We start from the raw sequence: 21,093 nt of genomic DNA on the forward strand, positions 1-21,093 counted from the left end.
GCTGCTCCTTGACTGTCCAATCACAGACTGAGGAAAGAATGATGACCAGGCTTGTGTTGCCTAAAGCAGAACTTTGGCCTGCGATTAAAAATAATGACGGTGCTGCAGCACTTACAGTGGCTTGCGAAAGTATTCGGCCCCCTGGAACTTTTCAACCTTTTGCCACATTTCAGGCTTCAAACATAAAGATATAAAATTTTTATTTTTTGTGAAGAATCACCAACAACTGGGACACAATTGTGAAGTGGAACGAAATCTTTTGGATTTTTGAAACTTTTTTAACTAATAAAAAAATGAAAAGTGGGACGTGCAAAATTATTCGGCCCCCTTGTGTTAATACTTTGTAGAGCCACCTTTTGCTGCGATTACAGCTGCAAGTCGCTTGGGGTATGTCTCTATCAGTTTTGCACATCAAGAGACTGAAATTCTTGCCCATTCTTCCTTGCAAAACAGCTCGAGCTCAGTGAGGTTGGATGGAGAGCGTTTGTGAACAGCAGTTTTCAGCTCTTTCCACTGATTCTCGATTGGATTCAGGTCTGGACTTTGACTTGGCCATTCTAACACCTGGATACGTTTATTTGTGAACCATTCCTTTGTAGATTTTGCTGTATGTTTGGGATCATTGTCTTGTTGGAAGATAAATCTCCGTCCCAGTTTCAGGTCTTTTGCAGACTCCAACAGGTTTTCATCCAGAATGGTCCTGTATTTGGCTGCATCCATCTTCCCCTCAATTTTAACCATCTTCCCTGTCCCTGCTGAAGAAAAGCAGGCCCAAACCATGATGCTGCCACCACCATGTTTGACAGTAGGGATGGTGTGTTGAGTGTGATGAGCTGTGTTGCTTTTACGCCAAACATATCGTTTTGCATTGTGGCCAAAAAGTTCGATTTTGGTTTCATCGGACCAGAGCACCTTCTTCCACATGTTTGGTGTGTCTTCCAGGTGGCTTGTGGCAAACTTTAGATGAGACTTTTTATGGATATCTTTGAGAAATGGCTTTCTTCTTGCCACTCTTCCATAAAGGCCAGATTTGTGCAGTGTAAGACTGATTGTTGTCCTATGAACAGACTCTCCCACCTCAGCTGTAGTTCTCTGCAGTTCATCCAGAGTGATCATGGGCCTCTTGGCTGCATCTCTGATCAGTCTTCTCCTTGTCTGAGCTGAAAGTTTAGAAGGACAGCCAGGTCTTGGTAGATTTGCAGTGGTCTGATACTCCTTCCATTTCAAAATGATCACTTGCACAGTGCTCCTTGGGATGTTTAAAGCTTGGGAAATCTTTTTGTATCCAAATCCGGCTTTAAACTTCTCCACAACAGTATTACGGACCTGCCTGGTGTGTTCCTTGGTCTTCATGATGCTCTCTGCGCTTTCAACAGAACCCTGAGACTATCACAGAGCAGGTGCATTTATACAGAGACTTGATTACACACAGGTGGATTCTATTTATCACCATCAGTCATTTAGGACAACATTGGATCATTCAGAGATCCTCGCTGAACTTCTGGAGTGAGTTTGCTGCACTGAAAGTAAAGGAGCCGAATAATTTTGCACGCACCACTTTTCAGTTTTTTAATTGCTAAAAAAGTTTAAAATATCCAATAGATTTCGTTCCACTTCACAATTGTGTCCCACTTGTTGGTGATTCTTCACAAAATATTAAAATTTTATATCTTTATGTTTGAAGCCTGAAATGTGGCAAAAGGTTGAAAAGTTCAAGGGGGCCGAATACTTTCGCAAGCCACTGTAAAGCAAGCTCCACCCAAAAGGGGAAGATCTGCTTGATCGCTTACTTATAGGTAAAATTCACGCATGGGAGTTTACTCCTACTTTAATTCATGAGGCTTGTATACATCAAATAGCAAATGGATTTGGAACATGTTCCAACAATCATACCTTAGCCTTTTTTTTTTAAAGAAAAAAAAAATCACCACCTCAGGCAGGCTATGCTGTCTAGCAGGGCTGTGTAAATCTCAGGACTGGATGGACAGAATTGACAATTCCTTTGGCAGGTAGGACATGTTTCAGCCGTGTATTTAGCTGTGCACCCGGAGTTCAGCTTTAAGAATGAATACACACCTGCCCTGAACTCCCCTTGTGATGCTTATGAAAAGTCACTTATTACAAAAAAGTAAAGTCACTTATGACAACACGCGGAGAGCCCCCCTTTTTTTTCGGGTCTTGTTAAAAAAAAAAGTATGCAAATGTTTTCACAGAAATTGTCCATTTCAAAGACTTGTGAAACCGTTATGTCAGAGTGAGAAATTTCAGCAGCAGACAATACGGTTCCCCCCCCCCCCCCCCCATGTGCACAGGAAACCCTCTGATGACAGGTAGAAGATATCTTTCCTGGCAGGTCTGATAGGCATTAAAGGAGAACTCTGCCAAGAACATTCTCTGGGGACCTGAGCACATAATACAATGGTTTCTGTGCAAAAAAAAAAAAACAGCAGTGATTATAAGCACATTACTCTATTTAATGATAATTCTATTATAATAAACAGGTTTTCTCCACCCCTTGGAGACAGCATACTGGCTAATCAGGACTGTTAGTCTAACACTGTAAATGTGCTTACATGAGGGGAAAACGCATAGCTGACCTCATCACTCCTCTGCTGCTCCTGCCCAATCAGCACCAAGCTGTAACTGCAATAGAAGTCAGAGACCTGGCTATGCTGCTGGACAGGAATGTCTGCATCACAATACTAGCTGAACAGAATGCCAACATTAAAGTGTTTTCAAGTGAACATAAATCCAATTTTTGTGTGTGGATATATTAGGTTAGTAGTGGTTAACTTCCTTGACATGGGGGGGGGAGGGGGGGCTTCAAGCGTGGCACTCGACATCACGAATGGGCTGCACAGAAACTAGTAAATATTCAGTGTCAGAGACAGCAAACAAACAACAGGATATAGTCAGACTATTGGCATGATACAAAAGATGGTCAGACACTGCGGACATGATACAGGAGATGGTCAGAGACTGTAGACATGATACAAGAGATAGTTAGAGACTGCGGACATGATCCAAGAGATCATTAGGGACTGCACACATGATACAAAAGATGGTCAGACACTGCAGACATGATACAGGAGATGGTCAGAGACTGTAGACATGATACAAGAGATAGTTAGAGACTGCGGACATGATCCAAGAGATCATTAGGGACTGCACACACGATACAAAAGATGGTCAGACACTGCAGACATGATACAGGAGATGGTCAGAGACTGTAGACATGATACAAGAGATAGTTAGAGACTGCGGACATGATCCAAGAGATCATTAGGGACTGCACACATGATACAAAAGATGGTCAGACACTGCAGACATGATACAAGAGATGGTTAGAGACTCCATACATGACACAAGAGCTGGTTAGAGACTGCAGACGTGATCCAAGCGATCATTAGGGACTGCACACATGATACAAGAGATGGTCAGAGACTATATGAATGATAAAAGAGATGGACAGAGACTGCAGAAATTATACATGAGATGGACAGAGACTGTGAACATGATACAGGAGATGGTCAGAGACTGTGAACATGATACAAGAGATGGTTAGAGACTGCAGACATGATCCAAGAGATCGTTAGGGACTGCAGACATGATACAAGCGATGGTCAGAGACTATATGAATGATAAAAGAGATGGTCAGAGACTGCAGAAATTATACAAGAGATGGTCAGAGACTGCAGAAATTATACATGAGATGGTCAGAGACTGCAGACATGATACAAGAGATGACCTAAGACTTCAGACATGATACAAGAGATGGTCAGAGACTGCAGAAATTATACATGAGATGGTCAGAGACTGCAGACATGATACAAGAGATGACCTAAGACTTCAGACATGATACAAGAGATGGTCAGAGACTGTAGACATGATACAGGAGATGGCCAGAGACTGCAGACATGGTACAAGAGATGGTCAGAGACTGCAGACATGATACAAGAGATGACCTAAGACTTCAGACATGATACAAGAGATGGTCAGAGACTGTAGACATGATACAGGAGATGGCCAGAGACTGCAGACATACTACAGAAGATGGTCAGAGACTGCAGACATACTACAGGAGATGGTCAGAGACTGCAGGCACGATACAGAAGATGGTCAGAGACTGCAGACATACTACAGAAGATGGTCAGAGACTGCAGGCATGCGGCAATAGACTGTCTGAGACTGTGATCATACTATAGGAGTTGTTGCAGTTTGGAGACATGCTTAAGGAGACAGTCATTGACAGGAGACATATTACATAGGACTGCTAGAGATCACTGCTATAACAGAAGTACGGGAGAGGATATCGCTCTACGGTGAGGGGAATTCTCCTCTTAGATATATGTCTCTGGAACAGATATAGTGTTCCTGCTGGAAGTTTTCCCCTCACCCTTTGCTGTGCCATCTCTATAATTGAGACCCCATTCACGCTTGAACATTTTACAGCTTGTAGCTCGAACGCTCAGAAAAGTTCAACAAGCAAAATCCCATCCATTTCAATGGCCCCTGTTCACATTAGGGTTTTTCATCTGTTTCTCCACTGGAGACAATGACTACAAGAGGAGTAGAGGATGGACCTCCTCAGCTGAGGATGCACAGCAATAAAAACCTGACAAGGGTTCTAAACCTTCCACATTTTATACAAAGCCTAGAAAAAGTTTAGGATTTACATATACTTTGAGCCAGCAGAGGATTTTCAGGTATCAAATACCTGAAAACATACAAAAAAAAATAAAAGACAGAACAATGTTCGGTTATACAAATCATCAGCAAAATACCACAAAGACAGATATAGTGACAAGGCACTAAGGAAGCAAAAGTGCATCCAAGACCATTCACTAACAAAGGCCTTTCACTCTTACAGCTCAGCAAGTCACCGTAAACCCCAAAGGCTTCACATTCCTACAGAGCAACTGAAGAATCACATTTTTAGATACTGACAAGGAAGTCAATGTACAACAAATGTTTTTTTCTGAAGGAATGTAAGCTGTGGAGTAAGTAATGTACGAAACTGCAATTTTCCTGTCTGTATACTGAGTACAGTATGTTCCTGGTCATGTAGGCAACTTAAAGTGGTGTTCCACCCAAAAAAAAAATGCATGAATGTGCCTAAAAAAAAAATAAAAAAAAACATTTGGAATTTTTTTTTTTTTTAAACTCACCTTTAAATGCCTGTTGCTAGGGGGTCCCTTGTAGTCTGCCTCTTTCAGTGCCTGGGCTGGTGATATCACTTTCCCAGCTCTGCCCCCTCCCTCTTGTCAATCATCTGGGACCCATTACAGGTCCCAGATGACTGAGCAGCCGATCACAGAGCACGGCGCCGCTCACGCATGCGCAGTGGGTGCCTGGCTGTGACGCCACAGCCTGGTGCCCACAGTTGCCATGCGGGCGCTGCCGAACAGAGGGGGAGACGAGCGGGGCTTCAATCCCCCGCATCGCTGGACCGGGGGACAGGTAAGCGTCCGATTATTAAAAGTCAACAGCTGCAGTATTTGTAGCTGCTGACTTTTAATTTAAAAAAAAAAAAATGGGAACTCCTCTTTAAGATTATAACAGATAAAGGTGGACACTGTGCCAAAACTATAGGCCACATCTGTGTACAGGGTTATAGCAGTTCTGCGTTTGTACACTGTTATCATATAATATATATATAGAAGCATTGAGTGACGGAAAAAAAACAAAACACTGAAATGGGAATAATAATTGTAGTAAGAACTACATTAAAGCATATGTTGTCCTTGCTTTCCAAATAACCGTTAACAGAGGGAAATCAACAGCCAACAGAAGGCAACCAACCACCAACTGTTACCAACAGTCCGCAGAGGGGAACCAATCACCAACCAACCATCAAAAGAAGCTACCCAACCTCCAAGAGAGGGTAACTAAATGTCAACGGAAAGAGGGCAACTGATTATCAACCAACAAAGGGGAACTGTTCGTCAACCAACAGAGGGCAACTGATCATCAACCAACCACCAACAGAGGGCAACTGATCATCAACCAACCACCAACAGAGGGCAACTGATCAGCAACCAACCACCAACAGAGGGCAACTGATCATCAACCAACCACCAACAGAGGGCAACTGATCATCAACCAACCACCAACAGAGGGCAACTGATCATCAACCAACCACCAACAAAGGCCAGCGAACTGCCAACAGGGGACAAACATCCACCAACAGTCAGTCAACAGAGCAACCAGTTACCAACCAACCATCATAAGATGGCAACCAACTAACTGTTAACCAACAGTCAACCAATCACTAACCAGCTTTCAACAGAGGCCAGAAAACTCACAACAGAAGGCAACCAACTAACAGTCAGCAAAGGGTAACCATTCAACAACTAACTGCCAACAGAGCGCAACCAACCACAAACCAACAGTCAGTCAACAGAGCGCAACCAATTACCAACCAACCATCAAAGAGAGGGCAGCCCAACGGGGGCAACCAACTAAGTGTTAACCAACAGTCAGCTGTGGGCAACCAATCACAACCATCAACAGAGGCCAGCCAGCTACCAACAGAAGGCAACCAACCAATAGCCAAGAAAGACCAACCAACCACCAACTAACTGTTAACCGACAGTCAACAAAGGGCAACCAACTAATAGAGGCTTGCCAACCGCCAGCAGAGGGCAACCATCAACAAATCTTTATCCAACTATCAACAGAGAACAATCAATCACTAACCAACCACCAACGAAGATCAACAGACTGCCAACAAAGGGAAATCTGCTATCACACAAGCATCAATGGCAAAACAATTGCTAATGGAAAATGCATCAAATCCTAGGCACAGTTGTACGACCCCCTCAAGAAAAACCTTGGGAATAGAAGCCATGTTTGTGTTGCTTACCTGCAGTTGGTGGATTTTGGCTTCATTGTTTCTCAGCATCTCTTTGTGTCTCTCAATCTCCACTTCAAAGTTACACATCTGTTTGTGAAGTATCTGAATACTTTTGTTCTTATCTGAACTTTCATTCTGTAATAAGGACACCTACGGAAAAGAAAACACACGACAAGGCTGGGTGAATGATGAGCTCCATTTTCTCTCCATTAACTTGTAAAGTTACCAGACATTATTTCTAAGGGTGGCTGATATCTGTAATAACAATGGAAACCGGTCATACTGTTAACTTAAAGCAGATATGTATCAAGGAAAAAAATAATGTGAAACTACGGCAGTAAAGCAACTTCCGTGTGGTGCCTCTACTTCCTTTACAAGGCTAGTCCACCTGAAACTGACCTTTCAATGCTTGCTAGATGTCAGCTAAAATTCTGGGTTTACACATTCTGTGCCACTTATTAGGGTCTTCCACAATCCCTACTGGATTGTTTTTTAATTTTATACTATGCAGAATATAGCTGGAACAGCGGGAACACCCAAGAGGAACAGTGCTAAGAATTCTGGTAGGGGGATTCAAGTATTCAAGACATATAAAAACAACAGGCAAAACATTGCTCTTGAATTAAAGAGCTACACCAAATGTCCAAAATGACGTTTATTCCAAATATTGAAGTATGGGATACAACGCGTTTCGGAGACCACAAATCGTCCCCTTCATCAGGGCTTAAAGTAGAAGTTCAGGCTAAAACTATACTCTAAATCTACTTGCAAAGCAGCCCACAGAGAATTGCACCCACGATCAGTGCAGCACAGGTACAATGCATAGGCTCTTCCATTGCTGTCCCCCAGGCTCAGGCCATTAGGGTCCTGCTGGTATTAGGCTGGAGGATGTGCGGCTGGACTACAGTGCATTGTGACATTGGGGCATACAGCCATTGATCTGCAGACTAGAAGAAGGGCTGCAATTTATCCCCAAAGGCGCGCATGGTCGCACATCTAGAAGCCCCACCTCAGTCCCCGACTGTGCCTGACATTGGACTGGCATGTCACTTCAAGGCAGGAGAGACGGACGGTGAGGCTGAGAGGGAGACAGCAAATGCACACAGGCACAAGCTCTGTGAACGTGCTGCGGAGGGACCTCTAATATTAGTAAGTCCTCTAGTAGCCTATTTGTTTCATCAGCAGTGTACAGAGCCTGTTGGATAGTCTCCATGCACCTACCCTTAGGCTCCTTTCACACTGGGGCGGTTTGCAGGCGCTATTGCGCTAAAAATAGCACCTGCAAACCGACCCGAAACAGCCACTGCTGTCTCTCCAGTGTGAAAGCCCCGAGGGCTTTCACACTGGAGCGGTGCGCTAGCAGGACGGGAAAAGTCCTGCTAGCAGCATCTTCGGAGCGGTGTGTATACCGCTCCTTCACCGCTCCTGCCCATTGAAATCAATGGGACAGCGCAGCTATACCGCCAGCAAAGCGCCTCTGCAGAGGCGCTTTACCGTGGTTTTTAACCCTTCCTCAGCCGCTAAAACCGCCCCGCCAGCGGCCGAATACCGACGGTAAAGCGCCGCTAACAATAGCGCCACTTTACCGCCCCCGCCGCCCCCGCCCCAGTGTGAAAGGGGCCTAAATACAAACCTGCATGAAGGTAAGAAAAACCTGAGCCTTTACAACCCACTTTAAGTCGCACTGATCTGAACGGGTGCCATTGAAAACAATGGGCTGCGACTTGTCCAGCGACTTTATGTGTCCAAAGTCGCATGACAAGTTGCACAAGTATGAATGGGGCCTTATCCTACAATTCTAAGGTGTATATAACTCTTTTCCCATTCCCCCTGCAGTCTGCACTCTGGGCAGCCGCACCTTTTTACCCTTACTATATTCTACATCTCCAGCCTGCTACATTTCACATGATCGTCCCCCAATGCTACATTGAGAAACATTCCCCCATCCTGGCATCATCCTTGTACATGTACAACACTGTTCAACAGCACCTCTCCAAATATAAAAAAAACCCTAATGCACAACAAAGCAGAAGATGCCTAATACTTGACTTTAAGCTCTGTGTAGACTTCTAAAAAAATAAAAAAAATAAAAAAATTAGTGAGCTGACTGCAAGTACAGGGGAAGGTGAAATTTAGGAAGCCTATTTTCATGATTGCAAGTCAGTAAAATACGATTTTTCAGAAGCTACCAAAACTTCTAGCTGGTGCAAAGTGAAATGGAATGGCGATATTTAATGACAATCAACCACATGATGGCAGAGATTTCCTTTAACACGTAATATAATGCTAAATTTAGTAATTAAAGTCTTTTGTTGGACCTTGTGGCTGTATAAATCACATAAACGTAGCAGGGCAATCTTCCCAGCTCAGTATGGAAAGCCCCAGCGCTGTATTGACTTCCTGGTCAACAAGGGAGGGGGGTGGATGTCTAACCATAGAGCCTCTAACCAAACATCTATCTGATCAAGACAAATACAATGTTACAGAAATAAAAAAAGAAATAAAACAATCAAGCAAGCAGATTCCCCAGCCAGAGGAAGAAGAAAAACAAGCCCCCAGTTCCTTATTGACAGTCATCACATGGCCAGGCTGTGGCTTGCTTGGCAAATCCTGGGATTTCCAGTGATTCATCATTAACGGGTAAAAGGAAGCAAAGAGTTGTAAGAATAAAGGGTGACCATGGGAAATAGTCTTGATAAATAGCTGCCATTTATCATATGTACTATCAGAGGAGTCACTATCGGTATCAGGAGGAAGGAATCCCACACAAATGGAGCCTGATTATATGTATATATATTATGTATATACACACAAACAGTATGTATATATATATATATATATATATATATATATATATATATATATATATATATATGGGCTGAAACGATTAATCGATATTTTCGATAATAAAAATTGCTTTTAACGATTTTCATTATCGATTAGTTGGTCCGCACCGTCCTCCCTGTCCGTCCATTAAATTAATCCTCCTGTGTAGAAGGCGCCGCCGTATGTGACCAGGCACGTCCGCGCCGCGCCTCTCCTCCTCGCTGACGTCAGCTCCCCACTGATCTGCTCAGCCCCGCCCGCTGCTGCCTCGAGGGAACAGAGAGGTGAGAAGCAGCCGTGAGGAGAGCCGAGCTGCACACTGACTGTGAAAGGTAGCGGCTAATGGCTAATATAACAGTAAAAACTCAGTACATGCACAGTACATGAATTTTTATGACAAGTGCCCCATCCTAACTCCTAAGTATTCCGGGGGGGGGGGGGGGGGGGGGTGCCCCATCATTGGTGTTCCAGGGGGTGGGTGGAATAGTAGTGCCCCATCATTGTTTTTTTCTGGTGGGGGGAGGAGAATAGTGCCCCATTGGAGTTCCTGGGAGGGGGAGGGGAATAGTGCCACATTGGTGTTCCTGGGAGGGGGAGGGGAATAGTGCCCCATTGGTGTTCCTGTGAGGGGGAGGGGAATAGTGCCCCATTGGTGTTCCTGTGAGGGGGAGGGGAATAGTGCCCCATTATTGGTGTTCCTGGGAGGGGGAGGAATAGTGCCCCATTGGTGTTCCTGGGAGGGGGAGGGGAATAGTACCCCATCATTGGTGTTCCCAGGAGGAAAAGTACCCCATCCTTGGTGTTTTATTCTGCATTTTGTGTGTAACACTCAATTTTTTCATTATCACTTTTAAATAAACGGAAAAATGGCATATTAATTTTTTTTTAATGATTTTATCCGATTAATCGATTATGAAAATAATCATTAGTTTCAGCCCTAATATATATGATCCCATTCACTAGAGACCAGTGACATCACTGAGAATGTATCCTATCCATTCACTAGAGACCAGTGACATCACTGAGAATGTATCCTATCCATTCACTAGAGACCAGTGACATCACTGAGAATGTATCCTATCCATTCACTAGAGACCAGTGACATCACTGAGAATGCAGCCTATCCATTCACTAGAGACCGGTGACATCACTGAGAATGCAGCCGATTCATTAACTAGAAGTATCTGCTTACCTTACTCTCCAGAAAACTACTCCATTCTTTCATTAGGTTGACATGCTGAACAGCTGAACTGGCTTCATGTGCTTTAATCTGCTGGTTTGTTCCCTAGGATGGTGAAAGGAAAGAAATAAGCAAAGACTACAAGGAGGAAAGGTTGATATATATATACACACACACACACACACACACACACAGTGAGGGGAAAGTGTATTTGATCCCCTGCTGATTTTGTACATTTGCCCACTGACAAAGAAATGATCAGTTAGTACTTGGTGGCAAAACCCTTGTTGGCAATCACAGAGGTCAGACATTTCTTGTAGTTGGCCACCAGGTTTGCACACATCTCAGGAGGGATTTTGTCCCACTCCTCCTTGCAGATCCTCTCCAAGCCATTAAGGTTTAGAGGCCGACGTTCGGTAACTCAAACCTTCAGCTCCCTCCACATACGCCTATGGAATTAAGGTCTGGAGACTGGCTAGGCCACTCCAGGACCTTAATGTGCTTTTTCTTGAGCCACTCCCTTGTTGCCTTGGCTGTGTGTTTTGGGTCATTGTCATGCTGGAATACCCATCCACCTCCCATTTTCAATGCCCTGCCTGAGGGAAGGAGGTTCTCACCCTAGACTTAATGATACATGGCCCCGTCCATCGTCCGTTTGATGCGGTGATGTTGTCCTGTCCCCTTAGCAGAAAAACACCCCCAAAGCATAATGTTTCCACATCCATGTTTGATGGTGGGGATGGTGTTCTTGGGGTCATAGGCACCATTCCTCCTCCTCCAAACACGGCGAGTTGAGTTGATGCCAAAGAACTCGATTTTGATCTCGTCTGACCACAACACTTTCACCCAGTTCTCCTCTGAATCATTCAGATGTTCATTAGCAAACTTCAGACGGGCCTGTACATGTGCTTTCTTGAGCAGGGGGACCTTGCGGGCACTGCAGGATTTCAGTCCTTTACGGCGTAGTGTGTTACCAATTGTTTTCTTGGTGACTATGGTCCCAGCTGCCTTGAGATCATTGACAAGATTCTCCCGTGTAGTTCTGGGCTGATTCCTCACCGTTCTCATGATCATTGAAACTCAACAAGGTGAGATCTTGCATGGAGCCTCAGACTGAGGGAGATTGACAGTTATTTTGTGTTTCTGGCATTTGTGAATAATTCGCACCAACTGCTGTCACCCTCTCACCAAGCTGCTTGGTGATGGTCTTGTAGCCCATTCCAGCCTTGTGTAGGTCTACAATCTTGTCCCTGACATCCTTGGACAGCTCTTTGTTCTTGGCCATGGTGGAGAGATTGGAATCTGATTGATTGCTTCTGGCTCTCAGGTGTCTTCTATACAGGTAACAAGCTGAGATTAGGAGCTCTCCCTTTGAGAGAGTGCTCCTAATCTCATCTCATTACCTGTATAGAAGACACCTGGGAGCCAGAAATCTTGCTAAATGATAGGGGATCAAATACTTCTTTCACTTATTAAAATGCAAATCCATTTATAACTTTTTTAAAATGCGTTTTTCTGGATTTTTGTTGTTATTCTGTCTCTCACTGTAAAAATAAACCGACCATTAATATTATAGACCGATCATTTCTTTGTCAGTGGCAAACGTACAAAATCAGCAGGGGGTCAAATACTTTTTTCTCTCACTGTACTGTATATATATATTATTTATCAAATACACAGCACTAAAGACGAAACTACAAAAAGGAGTGCAATAGCAGCAGCACCCACTAAAATCAGACAATACTAAAATTAATAAGACTGGAAACAATAGCACCTGATTATGCTACAGTGCGAATGGACAAAATCTGTGATCAACCACTTGCCGACCGCCGCACGCCGATATACGTCGGCACAATGGCAGCGGTGGGCAAATGGACGTACTTGTACGTCCCCTTTAAGAGCCGGGGATAGAAGGCGCACGCGTGCCGGCCGCGTACAGCGTGACCGTGCCTGCGGGACTGGCGGACTCAATGTCAGTCTCCCGGCGATCGTGTCACGGAGCCACAGAACGCGGAAGTGCCTATGTAAACACGCCATCTCCCCTTCTGCCTTGTGTCATGACAGAGATCACCGCTCCCTGTCATCGGGAGCGGTGATCGCTGTCATGTGACTTGAAGCCCCCCCCCCCAGTTAGAATCACTCCCTAGGACACACGTTTAACCCCTTCATCGCCCCCTAGTGGTTAACTCCTTCACTGCCAGTGTAATTTACACAGTAATCAGTGCATTTTTATAGCACTGATTGCTGTATAAATGCCGATGGTCCCAAAATAGTGTCAAAAGTGTCCGATGTGTCCGCCATAATGTCGCAGTCCCGATAAAAATCGCAGATTGCCGCCAATACTATAAAAAAAAAAAAAAATGCCTTAAAACTATCCCCTATTTTGTAGACGCTATAACTTTTGCGCAAACCAATCAATATACGCTTATTGCGATTTTTTTTACCAAAAATATGTAGAAGAATACATATCAGCCTAAACTGAGAAAGACATTAGCTTTTTTTATATATTTTTGGGGGATATTTATTATAGCAAAAAGTAAAAAACAATGCGTTTTTTTTCAAAATTGCCGCTTTTTTTTTTGTTTATAGCGCAAAAAAATTAAAACCGCAGAGGCAATCAAAGACCACCAAAACAAAGCTCTATTTGTGGGAAAAAAAGGACGTCAATTTTGTTTGGGTGCAACGTTGCACGACCGCGCAATTGTCAGTTAAAGCGACGCAAAAAAGTGCTCTGGTCAGGGAGGGGGTAAAATCTTCCAGGGCTGAAGCGGTAAAAAAAAAAAAAAAAACAGTTTCTCTGCAGTTAATAAATGTAATAAAACATTTTTTTTTTTTTTTTAAGGATCGCTCGGCGCCGTTTTGTGTAACACATACTGACCTTAAAACTGCAGCCGTAACGTTTAAAACTGCATGTACTGGGGGCGTTCACACATTCCGCTAAGTGAGCGTTCAGCTGCAACAAAAGAGAAAACATAAAATACACATGGAAGATCCAGAACACAATTCATTACCCAAAAACAAGAAAAGATAATGCTAGAGAAAAAACAAAAAACACACACACCCTCAGTTCATAAAGTCAGACCCACGCAACGTGAACCAAAGCAGCCATATTTGGCAAACTACATGCACTACACAAAGCCATAAAGAAAGTCGAAGTCTTATTGGTTACTATGTGCAGCAGTGCAACTGTTCTGTTCTTCACTCGAAGTACCTACCTCACTTCTTAATAAACTTTTTACGCTACATTTATGAGGACAGGAAACAACGACAGACGGGCAATCCATCTCTTCGTGTTTCTAGAATAGACAGAAAGGCACACAGTTTACAATTAGCGGGAGAGACATAAAAGCACATCCTCATACCGTAGTGTACTGTAGTTGTGAAGTGTACATCAAGATTTTTAACAGGAGAGCATAAGAAAAGCTGCACACACACAGGCCTGTATTTTACAGTCCATTCATAAAATGCCTGCTGCAACGTTGAACCTGCAGCTGATCCCCCCCCGTCAACAGATATACACTATATTACCAAAAGTATTGGGACGCCTGTCTTTACATGCACATGAACTTTAATGGCATCCCAGCCTTAGTCCATAGGGTTCAATATTGCGTTGGCCCACCCTTTGCAGCTATAACAGCTTCAACTCCTCTGGGAAGGCCGTCCACAAGGTTTAGGAGTGTGTCTATGGCAGGGGTCTCAAACTGGCGGCCCTCCAGCTGTTGCTGAACTACAAGTCCCATCATGCCTCTGCCTGAGGGAGTCATGCTTGTAACTGTAATGCCCCGTACACACGGTCGGACATTGATCGGATATTCCGACAACAAAATCCTAGGATTTTTTCCGACGGATGTTGGCTCAAACTTGTCTTGCATACACACGGTCGCACAAAGTTGTCGGAAAATCCGATCGTTCTGAACGCGGTGACGTAAAACACGTACGTCGGAACTATAAACGGGGCAGTAGCCAATAGCTTACATCTCTTTATTTATTCTGAGCATGCGTGGCACTTTGTGCGTCGGATTTGTGTACACACGATCGGAAATTCCGACAACGGATTTGGTTGTCGGAAAATTTTATAGCCTGCTCTCAAACTTTGTGTGTCGGAAAATCCGATGGAAAATGTGTGATGGAGCCTACACACGGTCGGAATTTCCGACAACAAGGTCCTATCGCACATTTACCGTCGGAAAATCCGACCGTGTGTACGGGGCATTAGCCTTGTAATGCCTCATGGGACTTGTAGTTTCACAACAGCTGGAGGGCCGCCAGTTTGAGACCCCTGGTCTATCGGAATGTTTGACCATTCTTCCAGAAGCACATTTGTGAGGTCAGGCACTGATGTTGAAAAAGAAGGTCTGGCTCCCAGTCTCCACTCTTATTCATCCCAAAGGTGTTCTATCGGGTTGAGGTCAGGACTCTGTGCAGGCCAGTCAAAGTCCTCCACTCCAAACTCACTCATCCATGTCTTTATGGACCTTGCTTTGTGCGCAGTCATGTTGGAACAGGAAGGGAACATCCCCAAACTGTTCCCACAAAGATGGGATCATGAAATTGTCCAAAATGTCTTGGTATGCTGACGCCGTAAAGTGAATGTAAAGTCTCGTTTAAAAAAATAAATAACAAACGTTATACTTACCTCTTCTGTGCAACCCAGATCCTCCTCTTCTCTGGTCCCTCTTCGCTGCTCCTGGCCTCTCCTTCCTGTTGCGTGCCCCCCACCCCTCCCAGCCAGCAGCTTGCTATGGGGCACCCGAACCGAGTCACAGTTCTGTGTGTCCATTCAGACTAAGGCTGGAACTGCCATTAAAGTTCATGTAAAGGCTGGCGTCCCAATACTTTTGGAGATCTAGCATATCTCTGCGATTTGTTTTCTTGTATTCCCATTTATTTTAAAGTGAAAGTAAACCCATCCATTTAACGGTTTAAAAAAAACAGTTACATTTCCGGCACATGCTGGCAATTTTACACTCCCATTGGTTGTGCTCTCAACCAAACTGTCAAACCATCCAATGGCTGGTGTCATAACTGATCACATGAGCAGCATCATGGCAGGTGTAGATTAAACAGAGGCCAAGATGGCAGCTTCCTTGGCTGAAAACGATAGGAGGGTTTACTTTAATTGTGCTTTGCCAGTTTCTGATACCCTTGAAGTGGATGTAAAACCCGATTCATGAAATATGAGCTGGGCACATATATCTGCAGTGTTTTGTTATCTCTTTTCAAAGCACTAAGTCCTGTGTCTTTGTCCTGCTTCGTTCTTCTGTTATCAGCCTGATAACTCCTGACAAGTTCTCTGTCACATGATAAAAGCAGTGTAGTTTTGTGTTGGAGAGGATGCTATAAATAGATTAGCAGAGTGCTGAATGATTCAACAGAGCTGAAAGTCTCTACCTATGAGGAGAAGGGGGTGTGTGCCTTTCCTCCAATCAGCGGTCTCGGCTGTATGCCCAGACTTCACTACAGTGCTGAACAGGAAGAGAAAATCTAACATGATGTGCACTTTCTAAACAGCATATAAAGCTGAAGACACCAGATATACATGTAAAACTTATGTAGGGAGATTTGTTTCATCTCTGTGTATCATCTGAGGCTGTTCACTTCACTCTGGTATATGTGAGGGTTTACATCCACTTTAACCGCAGTATGACGGCGGCTGGTCGGCACGATCCCGCGAGCCAGCGTAGCTATACGCCGGCTCGTGGGACTGGGATAGCAGGCGCGCACATGCCCGCTGCACTGCAGGGGTGCCGATGCTCGTGGCCAGCGGTCGCGATGACCGCTGGCCACAAGCGATCGCGGGCACAAAAAGCCGAACAGGCTGTGAGTTCTAATAGCTAGGAACCACGATCTGTCATTTCCTCTAGGTCAGTCCCCTCCCTCTACAGTTAAAAACACACACAGGGAACACAGTTAACCCCTTGATCGCTCCCTAGTGTTAACCCCTTCCCTGCCAGTGACATTTTTTACAGTAATCAGTGCATTTTTATAGCACTGATCGCTGTATAAATGCCAATGGTCCCAAAAATGTGTCAAAAGTGTCCGATGTGTCCGCCATAATGTCACAGTCCCAAGAAAAATGGCAGATCGCCGCCATTACTGGTAAGAAAAAAAAAAAAAAAAAAAAAAAAAAAATGCTATAAAACTTTTGCGCAAACCAATCAATATACGCTTATTGCGTTTTTTTTTTACCATCGCAGATCACCGCCATTACTAGTAAAAAAAATAAATAAAACTGAGAAAAAAATTGTTTTTTTTTTTTAAAAAATGGGGATATTTATTATAGCAAAAAGTACAAAATATTGTGTTTTTTTTTCTAAATTGTCGCTCTTTTTTTGTTTATAGCGCAAAAAATAAAAACCGCAGAGATGATCAAATACCACCAAAAGAAAGCTCTATTTGTGGGGAAAAAAAGGACGTCAATTTTGTTTGGGTACAACGTCACACGACCGCGCAATTGTCAGTTAAAGCGACGCAGTGCCGAATCGCAAAAAGTGCTCTGGTCAGGAAGGGGGGAAAATCTTCCGGGGCTGAATCGGTTAAGCCATCTGAGTGCAATGTAGATCTGTAAGGATCTGTGTCAAAGGGCTTTAAAAGGTTTATGTCAATGACATCGGAGAAGAGCAGTTCATCAAAGTGGGAGTACCTGCATTTCTGCCAGCGGGACCTGGTTTTTACAGTACTGGCACGGCATCTCGCGGTACTTGCATTTCTTCTCTATGTGTTCGCTCAGGTCCTTGCGAAATACCTTGTCTTTGCAGTCCGCTCGGGGGCAGGGAAGTTCTTCAAACTGGCAGTCGCTTTTTAAGTGGATCTGAAAACAGAAAAGGGGAGAGAATTTTTTTTTCCCGGAGCCTCCAATCAAACTACTGTAGGCATTGCACATAGGGAAGTCCATTCATTTCATTGGGTTGTCCTACATGAAACAAACAGGGCAGCAGCCCCCCCTCTTAAACTTACCTGAGCCCCATCGCGATCCAGCAATGTGCAGGGCAGCAGCCCCCCTCTTATACTTACCTGAGCCCCATCGCGATCCAGCAATGTGCAGGGCAGCAGCCCCCCTCTTATACTTACCTGAGCCCCATCGCGATCCAGCAATGTGCTCTCTCCCTCCTCACTGGCTCAGACCGAGTAGCGGGAGCCATTGGCTCAAGCTGCTGTCAATCACAGCCAGTGGAGAGAGAGATCAGGGGGGCAGGGCTGAGCTGCATTGTGTGTGAGTGTCAAAGGACACACAGCATGCGGCTCAGGAGTGAGCCTGCATTGAGTGCCCCCATAGCTTGCTATGAAGGCACTCAGCAGGGTGGGAGGACCCAGGAGCTCCGGTGGTGGACCCCAGAAGAAGAGGATCAGGGCTGCTCTGTGCAAAACCACAGCAGGTAAGTGTAACATGTCTGTTATTTGTGGGGGGAAAAAAATACTTTTACAAACACCAACACATTGTAGAATCCCAGTCCTTAGATGCTTTCTTTTGCCCTTAATTTTCATCTTCTGATCCTGGATTGGACAGCATTGTCCTCCTAGGTTGCTCTTCTAATCTTAGACTACAAACACCCCCCAGTCCCCTTCATCATCATCAGTATACCCAGAGGGGAAGGGTTCTGTAGTCCTCAGGGATGGCTGGGAACAATGTAACTAAAAAGAGTGCAGCACAAGAAGGGAGCACAAAAGCCTACAGAATTTCTGGCAGGATCTACTACCCTGTTTCCCTGAAAATAAGACCTACCGTGATTCTCGGTGATGGCTGCAATATAAGCCCTACCCCCCAAATAAGCCCTACCCTGTTTCCCTGAAAATAAGCCCTACCCTGAAAATAAGACCTACAAGGTCTTTAACTAGGGATTTTTTGGGGGGTAGGGCTTATATTGCAGCCATCACCGACAAATCACGCTAGGTCTTATTTTTTGGGGAAACAGGGTAGTATTTTTTTTGCATGTATTGAACAGATATAACAAAACTCTTCTGTTAATTTATTAATCAGACCAAAAGGGGCCAAAATAAATTCAGTGTTGGGGTAGACATCCCCCTCTCCCACGACCTGAAAGTTAATTCATGGGTTCCTCCATGTTAAAAAGGCGGGTCTAAAGCCTCGTACACACGATCGGATTTTTGGCAGGGGATTGTGTGATGACAGACTGTTGTCCTAAAATCCGACCATTAGTACGCTCCATCAGACAATCGTTTTTCAACTTTCCTCCAACAAATGTTGGATGGCAGGCTAGTAAGTTTTCGGCGGACAATGATCTGTTGTCAGATTTTCGTATCATCTGTACACAAGTCCGTCACACAAAAGTCCAAAGTACAAACACGCATGCTCGGAATCAACGCTCACCAAACACGACATTAGCAGAAGGTGCCCAAAGGGCGGCGCTCAAGAGCTGAAATTCCACGTGGTTCGTGTTTGTTGGCCGACAATTGTGTGCCGTTAGTATGCAAGACAAGTTCCCGGCACACGCCCTTCGGACAAAAGTCTGGCGCTTTGTCTGCCGAAAATCCGATCGTGTGTATGAGGCTTAAGTCTAATGCCCCGTACACACGGTCGGACTTTGTTCGGACATTCCGACAACAAAATCCTAGGATTTTTTCCGACGGATGTTGGATCAAACTTGTCTTGCATACACACGGTCAAAGTTGTCGGAAAATCTGATTGTTTTAAACGCGGTGACGTAAAACATGTATGTCGGGACTATAAACGGGGCAGTGGCCAATAGCTTTCATCTCTTTATTTATTCTGAGCATGCGTGGCACTTTGTCCGTCGGATTTGTGTACACACGATCGGAATTTCCGACAACGGATTTTGTTGTCGGAAAATTTTATATCCTGCTCTCAAACTTTGTGTCGGAAAATCCGATGGAAAATGTCCGATGGAGCCCACACACGGTCGGAATTTCCGACAACACGCTCCGATCGGACATTTTCCATCGGAAAATCAGACCGTGTGTACGGGGCATAAGAAGGAAATACATTTTTCATTGCAATTATTTTCTTCAAACCAGAAGTTGTTTGCTTTTTGACCAAAGTTAGAAAAGCGTAGCTGACCATTTCACCTAGTCAAGATTCGCAGCGGGTCTACGGTTCCCGCACATTGGCAGGACGGCGGCGTACACAACAATGCCTCTTGGCTGCCTTCGCTGCCCCTCTAACTAAACAGCCCCCCCAGTATCAGCCAAGATGAATAAGTGAGATATTTTATTTTTATCCCTCAGATGCCAAACGTTACTTCTACTGAACCATGAAATACTTTCAGACAATCAATTCCTTTTGATGATTTCCCTACAGTCACAATGCTGTTGGCGTTTCTCATGATCTCCGATGAAGGATTCCGGTGCAGAGACGGGCGTCGGTAAAAACTTCCATGTACTGTGTGCACTGAGAACTACCATCCTCTGCTGCTTTAAAGAGCCAGTCCACCCAACACTGGCTTTTCATAGATGCCCAAGTACCCTGTTTCCCCGAAAATAAGACCTAGCGTGAGTGTCAGTGATGGCTGCAATATAAGCCCTACCCCCCAAATAAGCCCTACCCTGTTTCCCCGAAAATGAGCCCTACCCTGAAAATAAGACCTACCCTGAAAATAAGACCTACAAGGACTTTAACTAGGGCTTATTTGGGGGGTAGGGCTTATATTGCAGCCATCACCGACAATCACGCTAGGTCTTATTTTCGGGAAAACAGGGTAGTAAATCCATAGCTCCCAACTGTCCCTGATTTGGAGGGACTGTCCCTGATTTGGAGCAATGTCCCTCTTTCCCCCTCATTTTGGTCTGATCTATATAGTTGTATATAAAATGCACTTTTTATCTTTCAAAAAGTGTTTCCTAGTGCTAAACCTTTCATCCAAATTCTAAATAGCTGCATTTGTAAATTCTAAAAGCCAAAATAAAGGAATAGTAGTGGTAAAAAAAAAAAAAAGTCCTTGTGGATTTAACTTTATTTTTGGGTTACTTCTCCTTTAAGGGGGTGTGGCAGGTGGCGTGTCCTATGCCTAAATACGTTTGCTAGTAGGTGTCCCTCATTCCCATCTCAAAACGTTGGGAGGTATGAGTAAACCAAATGGATTCTTCTGCATCTCAATTAGAGATGAGCTTGGATTTGGCTTCAGGTCTGGTGCCAAACCACGTTCAGCAGAACACAAGAGTCAGCCGTCCGTGCCGGGCCAATGAGCTGCGGATGGGGAGGGGGATTCCCAACCCTACAGCTGCATGTACACAAAAGGGGGGGAATGCTCATGAC

General features: G+C 44.5%; 1 protein-coding gene across 5 annotated transcripts in view; it reads right to left on the reverse strand.

Moving 5' to 3' along the window:
* Nucleotides 1–21,093, reverse strand: part of TRAF3 (TNF receptor associated factor 3) — a 158,448-nt gene that overhangs the window by 7,009 nt on the left and 130,346 nt on the right. For 4 of the 5 annotated variants that reach the window (XM_073609352.1, XM_073609350.1, XM_073609349.1 and 1 more), the window contains 5 exons: nt 17,506–17,673; nt 14,078–14,158; nt 13,741–13,815; nt 10,875–10,967; nt 6,866–7,006 (listed from right to left, as the gene is read on the reverse strand). In XM_073609352.1, the coding sequence (XP_073465453.1) occupies nt 6,866–7,006; nt 10,875–10,967; nt 13,741–13,815; nt 14,078–14,158; nt 17,506–17,673 (558 nt within the window). The remainder of the gene's footprint in view (nt 1–6,865; nt 7,007–10,874; nt 10,968–13,740; nt 13,816–14,077; nt 14,159–17,505; nt 17,674–21,093) is intronic. The other variant, XM_073609353.1, reaches the window with a different exon arrangement.

This window comes from Aquarana catesbeiana, linkage group LG13 (genome assembly GCF_042186555.1).
Source record: "Aquarana catesbeiana isolate 2022-GZ linkage group LG13, ASM4218655v1, whole genome shotgun sequence".
Taxonomy (NCBI): domain Eukaryota; kingdom Metazoa; phylum Chordata; class Amphibia; order Anura; family Ranidae; genus Aquarana; species Aquarana catesbeiana.